The 13,494-nt window shown below is 42.3% G+C and overlaps 1 protein-coding gene across 1 annotated transcript in view; it reads right to left on the bottom strand.

The window, feature by feature from the left end:
* PLCXD2 (phosphatidylinositol specific phospholipase C X domain containing 2) overlaps positions 1–13,494 on the bottom strand; it is a 111,357-nt gene that overhangs the window by 15,807 nt on the left and 82,056 nt on the right. Inside the window, exon 3 of the mRNA XM_075589549.1 lies at positions 3,610–3,851. Coding sequence (XP_075445664.1) covers positions 3,610–3,851 — 242 coding nt within the window. The remainder of the gene's footprint in view (positions 1–3,609; positions 3,852–13,494) is intronic.

Raw genomic sequence — 13,494 nt, 5'->3', positions numbered from 1 at the left:
TGCTAATGTATCACTGTATAGTGTGATACTTAGCTGTGTGGAATCTCAACGTCTGCTGCTGCTGCTACAGGAAGGTAAAGCCGTCAGTGCTGCCGGAGCGCTCCTCCTAGCTGCTGCTTGCTCGGGGTCAGCTGCCAACGTGAAGTGACGTCACCACGTCACGGTGCCCACGCCCTACGCGTTTCTCTCCAGGCGGAGCTTCGTCAGGGGCAGGTGGATGCCGGGACTCAGGGCTTGCCTCATTAAATAACCCTAGAGCAGGTGTATTGAATGAAATGTTAATGTTAACCTCTTACTGTCACCGACGGCAGATACAAGAGTTCATAATACGCGGCGCATGTCCCTGATACCCAGCCATGGTAACACTATTACTGCTAGAACTAAAATGAAAATTAAATTAATAACGGAATCACAATCATGATGAATAAAATACTTATATACAACTACAACGCAAACTTAATATATCAGTAGAATACTGAGACTGAAGGCATGCTGGTCAGCAACCTTGGTCACTGATAAGGAGAGTTCAGGGTGAATCATATGTATATGCCAAAGTATTGACAATTGTAAATATGCATATGGCCAACCAGTGATTGATAAAATGTATTTATGGGTATTCATAACTTATTGAGGTACTAAACCAGAATTAGTATGTTCTCATTGCACTCTATTAGTGCAGATAGGGGGAAATGGGGGAAACGAGGTTTAAATGAAAGGGGTGAATGTAAATCCCTCATTCAGACCCAATGGATATAAAGTTCTAAGACGATATATCCATTCAGCCTCCCTTTGCAGGAGTCTACGATCAATATCGCCTCCTCTGATAGTATTGATTATTCGGTCAATCCCTATAAACTGGAGGCAGCTAGTATCCCCATTGTGCATCGAATTAACGTGGCGAGCTACTGGTGTGTCAGCCTTATGTAGAACAGAATTAACGTGTTCCAACACGCGTCTGCGCAGTTCGCGTATGGTTTTCCCTACATATCTATGTCCGCATATGCATGTTATCAAATAAACGACATTGAAGCTTTTACAAGTTATGAAGTGTCTTATTTCAAATTGTCTGGTTTTATCATTGTATACATGTATACATGTTTATTTGATAACATGCATATGCGGACATAGATATGTAGGGAAAACCATACGCGAACTGCGCAGACGCGTGTTGGAACACGTTAATTCTGTTCTACATAAGGCTGACACACCAGTAGCTCGCCACGTTAATTCGATGCACAATGGGGATACTAGCTGCCTCCAGTTTATAGGGATTGACCGAATAATCAATACTATCAGAGGAGGCGATATTGATCGTAGACTCCTGCAAAGGGAGGCTGAATGGATATATCGTCTTAGAACTTTATATCCATTGGGTCTGAATGAGGGATTTACATTCACCCCTTTCATTTAAACCTCGTTTCCCCCATTTCCCCCTATCTACACTAATAGAGTGCAATGAGAACATACTAATTCTGGTTTAGTACCTCAATAAGTTATGAATACCCATAAATACATTTTATCAATCACTGGTTGGCCATATGCATATTTACAATTGTCAATACTTTGGCATATACATATGATTCACCCTGAACTCTCCTTATCAGTGACCAAGGTTGCTGACCAGCATGCCTTCAGTCTCAGTATTCTACTGATATATTAAGTTTGCGTTGTAGTTGTATATAAGTATTTTATTCATCATGATTGTGATTCCGTTATTAATTTAATTTTCATTTTAGTTCTAGCAGTAATAGTGTTACCATGGCTGGGTATCAGGGACATGCGCCGCGTATTATGAACTCTTGTATCTGCCGTCGGTGACAGTAAGAGGTTAACATTAACATTTCATTCAATACACCTGCTCTAGGGTTATTTAATGAGGCAAGCCCTGAGTCCCGGCATCCACCTGCCCCTGACGAAGCTCCGCCTGGAGAGAAACGCGTAGGGCGTGGGCACCGTGACGTGGTGACGTCACTTCACGTTGGCAGCTGACCCCGAGCAAGCAGCAGCTAGGAGGAGCGCTCCGGCAGCACTGACGGCTTTACCTTCCTGTAGCAGCAGCAGCAGACGTTGAGATTCCACACAGCTAAGTATCACACTATACAGTGATACATTAGCACTTACCATGATCTGACACCAGTGCAGGGACCCCTAGTAAATCTTGACAGCGATGTTGGAGCTGTGTTGTTTGCCAGCAAGCAACGTTTATATGACAGTTCAGTTATAGGGAATCCCCCATATCATTGTGCAATTCTATTATAGATTGTTACTATATGGTTCCATACTTTATTGTTACCCTTCATCACTGCCACTAGTCATAGGGACACCCAGCACTGGTTGAGAGCGATGTTGGAGCTCTGCTACTTGCAAGCAAGTAGCGTTCATATGATAGCTTATTAGTGAGGGAACTCCCACTGGTCTATTCATTATCACACTGTGGACGCTGCTTGTGGGCTAGAGCTATAGCCATACATAGTGCTGCACATATTATATGGTTGATGACGCTCCTCCAACTGTTTTTCATCTGGCAATTAATTGCACTATACCTGAGACCTTACTTTTACCACAATAGGCAGGAGGACAAACCAGCGATTAACGCCTAGAGGCCCAGTTTTTTAGTCAACATATGATATTATTTCATTAACTTGCTAAGGGTTACAACATCAGCGCAACGTGTTTTAATTGTATATATGATTTTCACTTTTTTCACTTTCACTTTGGTTTTTCACTATAGCATTGTTAGAAAATTTAAAAATGTTTACTGTGATGTGCACCCCAAATGTACTTCTGTGAATGCTCTTGTGACTTCTTCACGTGATCATTCAATTGTTAATGATAAATATAGAAGTGCAAATAGCTAAAACACATGTTCTTAGTCAAACTTCTTTGTGTTTTGGCACTGAAATTGTATTTTTTATTTTTCATTAAAAATATAATTCTTACAAATACAATTTCTGTGACAAAACAGTGACAAAAGACAAAGAAGTTTCACTTACTATGCGCGTGCACAGTACACACAGCTTTTTTTGGGGGGGGGGGGGGCCCAGCTTGTTTAACATTTTGTGCAGGCTTTATTGTCCCCTCATTAACATTAACACATAATAAAATATATAAATCATTACAGACTCATATATAGTATAAAATAGTAAGCATAAATAGAGTTTAAGTTTACAATGTTTCAATGGTGTTAACAAACTGGCAGATATGGAAGATGCATTCCTAACGGTTTCTTAGGGAGGCAATGCAGCTACAAGACTTCCAGCTATGCAATTGAATTTCCAAAATATACGGCTAGATTTCCGTAAGCCTGCTTATGGATTCTTATGTGATGCAGCTTCTTCCAGACCACATCGCATCTTTTGATCTGGTCCGGACCACAGCTTAGTTAACCCCACCCACGCCTCATAGACCTTCATCATTTTATATACTGTAGGAATACACAGTGCCTAAAAAATAATTCAGCTTTTTGGAAGGTCTGAGACACTGGGTGTCCCGATAACCAAAGTTTTAAGTACTGTCACTATTTGAGATCATCAGAATAAAATATTGTGTTTCACTGTTATGTAATTTTAAGACAAGCAATAAAAATAAATTTATACATTAGAAACTTACTTGTGAACAAGTGTATTTTTTAATCCAGATTTCAGTCCACGTACAATAGTTTTTACTCTTGGTGTAAGAATGGCTTGTGATACGTGGAAGGTACCCCGTTTTGATCGCTCTCCAAGAGTTGTCTCTAAAAATTGTATCAGTTTGTGTACATTTGTTGTATTTGCCCATGGTGCCGGCATTTTATTTCCTGGCCACAGAAATGAATATTCATGGCAAATGTCATAATGATAGAATATTAGAACCTGCATGCATGAAAAAGAAGAAAATTATTTATACATTTAATACAATTAGAAATATGGTCTATATAATTCCAGTATTTAAAAATACATTTTTTTTTTTTAAATACTTAATTGATTTTACAATTGAACAATTATAAAATAATAACATCTATGTAAATTTCAATGCATTTTTTTAAACTGATGCTTGTATTTTTAGCACCGCAAAAAACACCACCATTATTTCATAAAGAAAGGAAAAATTATGAGACATGTAGCCCTATATAAAAAAACACTTTGGGAATTCGTTGTATGATCCCAGGTCAGGAAAGGAAAACATTATGAAACTCCTCATCCAAAAAATGCTTTATTTGTGCGGGGGGTGGTTCATATTTTCTTTCTTTTGAAAATTGTTTATTGGTGGTATTTTCTGGTACAGCATGATTTTTCACAATTACAGTTCCACCTTCCATATTGTGGCAGTATTTGTTTATTTTGTTCACTTTTTCGGTACATTATGAAAAGTTTGTACAAGACAAGGAAATAAAAAAAAAAAAATAAAAAAAATATTTGAGAAGCATCTTAAGATACCCCTTTCACATTTAAAAGTGATTTCAGTATTGTTACAGCTGCTCTGCTTCTGAATATGTATTGTGATTTTTTGAGTTATTATCTAGTCTCAACCTTAATTGTAATTCACTTGATAGTCAAACAAGCTCCAATACATATTATAGGATGTAAGATACGTGTCAAGTACATGTCAACCAGCAAACAAATCTCAAATATACTTGGATATGTTTACAAATTTGTTAATATACTATTTTCAGGACAAGAATTATGTAGCAGAGCATTAGCCCTACATACAGCTGCAGCGGTCGTTATTCAAACAAATCATGGCGCCGATTTCTTGTACTCTGGCCGCATTCATGCTGCGTGCAGTATAGCAATCGCCCCAGGCACCCGCGCTGATCGCGATTGCTTTGTTTGAATTTCATGGATTCTGTTTCAAGGGGTGCAATGAAATTAATGAATTGCAATGTGTACAGTACTGTGCTACCGTGTCAATTTAAAATGTTTAAAAAACAGAACTCTAAAATGCCATTTTCTGCACTTGCCGCACTCGTGTCTTAAGGGGGTAAGGTTGGAAGATATCCAGCGTCATGACATTGGTATTCTGATGTACACAAATCGTGAAGTGTTTAAATAACAGCTGCTGCAGCTATATATTCACTTGCACTAGCATTGCATGCATTATTTTACTTACTTATTTTACTTAAAAGAAGGTTTTTTTGTTTAAAGGACCTTAATTGAAAACTGAGTTTTTCAGTGCATGCTTTCAGATCTGCTCTGGAAGCATGCACTTTCAGAGAACTATTTGAGACATGTGGTACCATCAAGTAATAAAGTACCAAAGGCATGCTACAAGCGTTAAAATATCTCCAAGTTATAAATAAAGAGAGAATGAAGTATACATTTTAAAATTAAGTAAAAAAATAGGTCGCAATTTAAAACAGTAAGGAGGAGGACAGAAAAAAAATAGAGAATTAAGTTGTTTAAATGTAACAAAATTCATATGGATATTACAATAGTTAGAGAAAATATGCAAAACAGGTAGTTAGAATTATTATTATCTGATATGATATCAAGAATGCATTTGTAAGAATTTAAATTAAAGTAACATGGCATGGAAAACAGATATGAAAATGTATTCTTATGTAGCCAGGTCCCCCTTAGGTGTCAGCACCCCCCTCACCTGGAGCGCGATCGCGGGTACCGCCGAGTCCCAGGGCGACCCAGTGAGCCGATCGCAGGGGTTAGGGCGGTCAAGCTCCGGCTCGGGGGTTGCCGGGGACGCGTGCGGCCGGTTGCTAAGGCCGCGAGCACGTCACCGGGTTCCCGGTGCTCCCGGAGCCGGGCTGCGAGGGCGCCGCCATTGCCCCGTAGCTCGCGCATGCGCAGTGGTTGCGCAAGCGCAGGAAATACCTCAGAGGTAGTGAGAGAGTTACGGGAGTATCAGGGAGATCGCGCATGCGCAGAAGGGAGCCAGAAAAGCCCGCGAAGCCCTAGCCTATTAGGGAAGGCTCTAGGCAGGGACTACGAGTCCCATGATCCTCTGTGTGCCCCACGTGATACCAGGGAGCCAATAGGGCTTAGGAAGTCTCAGAAGGTAAAGAGATACAATTCGCGGGCTTGGACCATGCTAGGGAGTCAGAGTCAGGAGCAGCCCCGGGAAGGAGGTAGGGTGCAGGAGTCAGTGACTCCCTGCACTAGGCCAGCAGCCCTGAGGCCCAAGTTAGCTCTGATTCCCCACCAGGTTAGTGAGTGTTGCCAGGGACAGCCCTCAGGTTAGGGACCCTGTCATTTACTTTAGTTAGAGCTGGGGAACAGGAAGGGTAGAAAGGGACAAGTGGGCTTAGTGTTAGTCTTCAGTGCGTGGCTGTAGGAACTTGGGGAGGCAAGTAGTGTGAGGCAACTGGGGGGTTCATAGCGGTAACCAATCCGGGGACCATAGCCCAGGGCCCGCGTTACGAGTAGGGTGGGTGCAGGGACCTACCTGCATAGGATAGGCAGCCCGGCAGGCCCTATGAGTTTCCCCTAAGCCACCTAAGGTTGCTGTGCTGTAGGGACGGCCTATAATGCAGTGAGTTGTTACATACTTATATAGGGACACAGCGGACGCTGCGGTTCCTGATAAGAGGTTCGGACCCAAGTTGGGGTCCACAGAGACTATTTCCAGGGTGGGATCGCCCCTGGCGGTCCTCGTGCAAGGAGTCTGGTTGGGGATCAGACGGAGTCATCCTACGACTGATCCTTTGTGAAGTGTTGCTGATCCGAGCACCGGAGTGCTCGGCAGGTACTATACGGTCATAAGTGCACCAATGGGCCCTTAGTTTAATAGTGACTGCGCAGTCACCCATTTCCTCTCTCTGCAAGAGTGCGGGACATTGGGTGGGGTTCTTTGGACACTGGGTGGGATCACCTGGTGTTGGGGAAGCGTCCTGCGCGACGTTGTAGTAAGTGTCCCCTCGAGAAAGGGACACCTGTCATGATATGTTGCATGGTATTGTGTTATATGCTGTTCCCAGTAAATGGTATTAGTTATTATATATATCACTGTGTGTGAGTATTGGTTATTTGTATGTGTCCTGTGAGGAACCACTCCCCCTATGGTGGGAGCCATCGCAGGTGGAGGCGCTGTATCGAGTAAGTGGTTACCCCTAGTATATATTGCCCCAGGTTCCCCGTGGCGGAAGCTCAGCCCTCCTGTGAGCCAACAGGTAACGCATCACACACCTGGTAACACTATATGTTTCTCCGCACCCACAGTGTAATCTGCGATTGGGGGGGGGGGAAAACCCGTTACACTTATAAACACATTGAAGGGGGCACATTTCCCTAGATTTACTGTTAAATTAACCTGTAGAGTTCTGTCTGTGCTACTAGACCCCCGGCACTTCTGTGTCATGTGAACAGTCCAGGAGTGATCTCTCGAAGAGACCAGGCCCCAGATGTCAAAAACTAAAGTGGTTGGAAGGAGTCCTTTTCTGTTTCGATCAGGCTCGCTGGTCTGTTGGAGTGGTCAGTCAAACCACCCCATACAAAAAGTGTCTGATTTACCTAGTACGTCATAAGGGTCTATGGCGTGCTGGGGCCCATGACGTACCACGTACATCTTTCAGTCACTGTAAAGATTAACATTGAGAGCTATTTTGAATATATGTATAACAGGGTTGATGAAGCAAGGATTTTACCTCAATTCTGAGCAGTGATAATATTTAGGGATAAGAGGAATTAGTGAGCCAGACAGACAGTATCTCTCTGGCTAAAAGTTCTATATACCTTAAGACAGGGGTGCACAAATTTTTCTATCTGCGCCCCCTGCCTGATTTCCCCCCAGCTGGCGCCCCCTCCCCTTTTCTCAGACACCATGACGTCATGTGATGTCGCGTTGCCATGGCGACACGTCACCAAATGCTGCCAGAAAGCAGGTAAGAGACTATACAGACGCCTCGCACACCCCACAGGCATTTAATTTAAATGTTGTGGGGAAGAGCACGGAGCCTTTTTTAAGTGCTGCGCCCCCTCCACCCCCACAGAAAATGTTGCGCCAACCTATTTGCGCACCCTTTTCTTAAGACACACTTTTGAAGTGTATAGTAAGAGACTGAAAAACAGAAACAAACAATAAAAGCACAGTTTGGTCCCCACTGATCATAACAAATACACTAAATTCTGGATTTGTATTTATATGTAGCCAGGTCTCCCTTTCCCTCCCTGACCTCTGAAGCGGGAGCGAAGAAGGAGGAGGCTGCGGCTGCAGGGGCAGAGAGAGCTCAGTTGCTCCGGAGCTCCGCGGCGGATGCCTAGACAGGGTGCTAACTTGTTGTTTGCCGTGCATTCGCAGTAGACACCTCGCACATACGCAGAGTGTGCTTAGGCAGCGGCGGTCATTTGGGAAAGATGCGCATGCGCAGTCCCATCATAGTAGCGGCAGCCATCTTAGAAATTGCTCCCCAGGGGAACTACACAACCCAGAGTGCTCTGAGGCGGCCCAATCACGTGGGCAGTGTTATCCAATAGGGCAGCCAGATTCATGGTGAGGAGAGAGGCAGTTTGGCACGAAGGAGCGCGAGGTGGCAGTTGGTGCCAGGACACAGAAGGGGAAGGGGACTAGGCCCTGATAGGTCCCAACCACATTAAGCTTGTGGCTGCTACAGGGAAAGTCCCCCAGATAGGGACATTTCCCCATTAGCCTGAGAGTGAGAGGCATCAGCGACAGGATGCCGCGCGGTGACTCGCGGCCTGTGGTCTTGAACAAGACCACTCACTATATACTCTTTAAGGTGAGACCCTCCAACGGAAGTTCACCCCACGTAGAGATGGAAGCCTTCGTGGATGACGTAGCTGGATCAGCGGATCCCTGTTTGTTATTCGGCAGTACCCGGGTGCTGGAGCGCCCGGGCAGGTACCACAGCTAAGTGCACCAATGGTTCACGGGATAGCGCTATTCCTTACACTTTTGGGTGGGCCCTCACATTGGGGGAAAGGACACCAGGGATATTGGTGCTAAGTACCCCATGTACTCTGGGGACATTCACTGTGTGTGTTGGGGTTGTGTGTGTTATATACTGTGGGGTGAAGGTTGCATATTCTATGCTCAGTAAAACCCGTTATTATATACGTGTGTGTGTGTGTGATTACTATTGACATTGGTTCCTGTCAGGGCCTTATACCTCTACGCTGGGATTCCTCGCAGGTGGAGGCGCTGCACAGAGGCAAACAAGATATAACCCCAGGCTCCCAGTGGCAGAGGCTCAGGCCTTCTGGTAGCCAAACAGGTAACGGCAGTACCAGTAGTTCTTTAAGTTATGGGGAAAAGGGGCTACATATAGAAAAGTCATACACTTCATAAGACAATGATTTGGTGTGTAGGTGGTGACAGTTTCCTCCTCAAGATGGGTAGATCCTAGAAGAAATGGAGGAGCACACGCATTTACATCTATATTGTAATGTATACCCTTTTATTAGCAATGTTTAAGTACATAAAAAGTATTTTTCACTAACATGTTAATGTGATTTCTATTAAAACACAAAATATAATGCATATGATCCTTCTGAGTCGGTCCCTCACTGCAGGGTTCCCCAGCAATTGCCAAGATGCTGGTGTAGAGGATCCCAGGTTTCATATGCACTCCTCGAATCCCACTAACAATGCCAGCCTTCAAGGGTGACATCACTAATACGCCACTTCCAGGATTGCAGGGCAGCATTCTTAATGGGAACTGAGAAGCGATGGTGAAGCCTGGCTTCTCTGCATCAGAATTTTTGGAGTTGGTGGGGTAACCTGCAGGGAAGGCACACCTAGAGCACAACAAACTCAGAGGGATCTAATATGAAATATATTTTGTGCTTTAATAGTGCTTTAACAGAAAGCACATTCAAATGTGAGTGAAAAGTAAAGGAGTACTACAACATATAGGTGTATTTGTGTGTGCTCCTCCATTTCTCCTAGGATACGTAATTTTTCAACATATTCTTCAATTCATAATTTTTCAAAAACACTGACTTAAATAACATAGCCATACTTCCTAGCGTTAACCATGATGCTGCTTAGTGAATCAGGAATTAATATGAATTTGGGGCTAATTGGCTCTTTTGCATCTTATTTAAATATGAGTCCAAAAAATTATGCCAGAAGTAAAAAAAAATAACTTTGGGCCATTCATGTCACCTGTGATTCAGTAGGCCCTGACAAATTAATCCAGTAGGTGAAAAATCTTTACCAGATGGTGCTCCCAGAATCAGATGCTAACCAGCTGCATGGATATGGATCTACAGTTTGTATTGTTAACATATTTAAAATAAAACCTTTTCGTGCATGTGTATAAGTAAGGATCATTCATGCGTAAGAGCTAAAATGTGTAAATGTCTATGTGACAGGGTGAATAAACGTCACCAGCCCTATGCCTGACAGACTTATGTGTAGGTCTGCAGTGCAGCAGTGACAAGGTTAACTTTCAGCTGAGTTAATTAGTCTGATCCAAGCTGCCTCATAAAGAAGTTTTAAAACCCCCAGGCTGTACACACATGCAGGCTGGCTGAACAAGAGAGAGTACTGAAATGCTGAAGTAGGATTACTGCTATAAGGTCTGTCTTCAGAATACATTTTGATGAACTGTTTGTGTACTGTTACGCTGGAATCTAAACAGCCCTTGTTGGGAAAGGGCAAGCCCTGCTCAGGACTTAATTTCTGTTTTGTATGCTGAAAAGAAGCTGTTTTTGTTTTTGTGTGCTGTATTTTTTAAGGCTCAATAAATAAGCCTTTGCAAGAAACCCACGTATGGTTGCGTGTGGGATCTGAAATACTTTCTTTGAGTACCAAATATAATGTCTGGTTGCCTCTATATTATGTTCTAGCTTTGTTTCTTTTAAATCTTTGATCTATTGTACATAGAGTACACTTTACTAATGTCTGGATATAAATATACAAGACTTGGTAAATTAATTCGACTGAATTCCCCTTTCTTGTTCCTATATCGAGACAGTGGTTTTTGAGATTTCATCATTATATTAGGCCAACTATTATTCATATGTTATATGTTGCTAATCTGCCTTAGCTAATAATATATTATATTTTGGGGTTTTCTCTCTTTTTTTAGGATGTCCTTGATGTATTATATTCGTTGCATTAGACAGGAGAAGTAACTGTTTTTTTACAGATAATATGTATTTTGCTTCATGCAAATTTGTCTCAAGCAGTTTTTTCTTTGTACATCACAGATTTGGATCATAATATATCTTTATCAAGATTAATTTACAATGTTGATATATTATATTTAGTCATAACATGTATTTTTTTATTTAACATCAATGATTCAGATTATGTTTTAGATTGTGTGTCCTTTACTGTCATAGCAACGGGTGTGATCACAACGTACTGCAATTACCTTCAGCTGCTTTCCAAGTACACAGGAGGGGCTATATTAGAGTGCGTAACACACAGTCCCAACCATACTCCTTGAGAAAGGGCTCTTAGAGCCTGAAACGCGTAGGAGGTTTTTCTGTTGTATTTTGTTTGTTGTTTTTTGTTTCTTATGTAGTTTAATAAACTTTTTTACTCTTTCAACTTTCTGGTGAGCTGATGGTGCTTATTTTTTGGAAGTCGCAGTTTCATGCCAATCCTTTTTCTTTGTACACTGCTTGTCGATTGGAGAGACGCACTGTGGCTGTGAGGGCACGCTACATGGGATTCCTTTCCACATAGGAGGTACATGTGGAACCTGCAGAGCGAGTAGAGCGTTCCCGGACGGACCGGAAGTGGTCACACACACCACCGGCACTCGGGAGCTCCACGGGGTTGGAGAGAAGAAGCTGGCGGTTGATTTGGACATTACGATATCCACGCCCGACACCACGAACAGACGCAGTGATAACGGAGTGCTACATAACGGGATCAACGGAGGTAACACATTTTTCTTCCGTTATATGCCTATCCCAGGTAGCGTTTTTCCATTGGAACTCCTACACTATATACCCTGTTCCTGGTTACTTCTCCCAGCAGTTCATGATGAATCCTATGTTTGAATTTTCCCTCACTTTCAACCACAGTTGTCCTAAGTTACATTGACTTTATTATTTATATTGCCTGACTCTCCGTTTGGAGCTTTGAGCAGCTCTTCCCTTGGTTTCAATAAATAAGCCTTTGCAAGAAACCCACGTGTGGTTGCGTGTACCCTGCAACAGTCTATTAATAACAATATTTTTTTAGACACTGTTTAGTTTCTTAGGGAAACAATACCATAAACATTTCCCAATATAATTTTTAGGGTTTAAATAATTTCATATAGTGCTTTTCTCCTAATGGAACTCAAAGCGCTTTATAATGAAATTATAGCACACAATATGCAGAGCTGTACACAGAACTTTACAGTCACAGTCCTGACAGACTTAAAATGTATATATAATTATTACTTGCCCAAACACATAGGAAGCTGACACTAGGCTTTGAACTGGTGTCCACTACTTCAAAGTCAGTGCCTTTACTCACAGACACAGATGATGGAAATTGTCTAACATCAGGGCAAAAAATGTGAAGTTACCTAAATAGGTAATGGACGTTATTTTCCCTGAGTTTAAAGGATATCCACTAAGCTACTGTAATTATATGCAAAAATAACCTACATTTGTTATCTTATTTGAATAGGCTTAATGCCATGTTAAGTTAGCACTGCCTTACGTTAGCTTAACATGACTTGCATTATGCCTGTCTTACATAAAGGTGGTGTTAACTCCATCCAGACACTTTAATATGAGTTTTTCGGTGGGGAGATAGTAAGTTGGGAGGTGGAGGGGGTAGGGGGGTGTTTCTATTGTGGGCAGCTAGAGAATTTTGTGCAGGAATGTCCCAAGGAACCAAAGAACTTACACCAGGACATTAAAAAAACAAAAACTCCACTGTGCTCTGCTAACACACTACGGGCGGCCGTGGCGCACTTGAACCTTCCAGCTGTTATACAGTATAAAGACCACGACCTCATTGATGCTTCCGTTCTCTTCGATTCTAGAGTGAATGGGATTTTTTTTTACTTATCCTTCACTAAAAGGTTGGGGATACCAAGGCATCACAAGAAGTAGGTAGAAATGGTCCGAGCAGTTGATGGGTCAATCCTTACTTCAGGTCCTCTGAAGGGGCATACTTATCCATTGAAAATTACATATAGTAATGGAGATTTGGAAATCCTACAGTTTGATGTCAATGATGCGTCACATTTCCTTGTTATCCTAGGATGTCCTGGTCGACAGAACATAATCCAAATATTGACTGGGAGGCACTTTCCTTGAAGTTGTCATCCATGTTTTGCAGAGACCAGTGTTTTGCGAACGCACCCGAATAAAAAATGATGAATCAAGCTATCTATCTTTGCTCTGGAGTTTGAGATCCATCATACATGTTGCATCGATAACTAACTAATAACCAGAGATAGATCAATGTTTTAAAGGCATTTTCGATCAAATAAATGCACGATCCCTGCCCTCTCCATGCTCTTTTGTTTGCCAATCTAAGGTAAACCCTGGCACGAATATATCTTGCAGGAGAATGTATGTACAGAAGAAGAAATCGTGCATGAGTCACATTGAAGGGCAAGAGTCCAAAGAGCGTGATATGGAA

This window comes from Ascaphus truei, chromosome 3, assembly GCF_040206685.1.
Source record: "Ascaphus truei isolate aAscTru1 chromosome 3, aAscTru1.hap1, whole genome shotgun sequence".
Taxonomy (NCBI): domain Eukaryota; kingdom Metazoa; phylum Chordata; class Amphibia; order Anura; family Ascaphidae; genus Ascaphus; species Ascaphus truei.
This window is presented reverse-complemented; position numbering and strand designations above follow the sequence as displayed.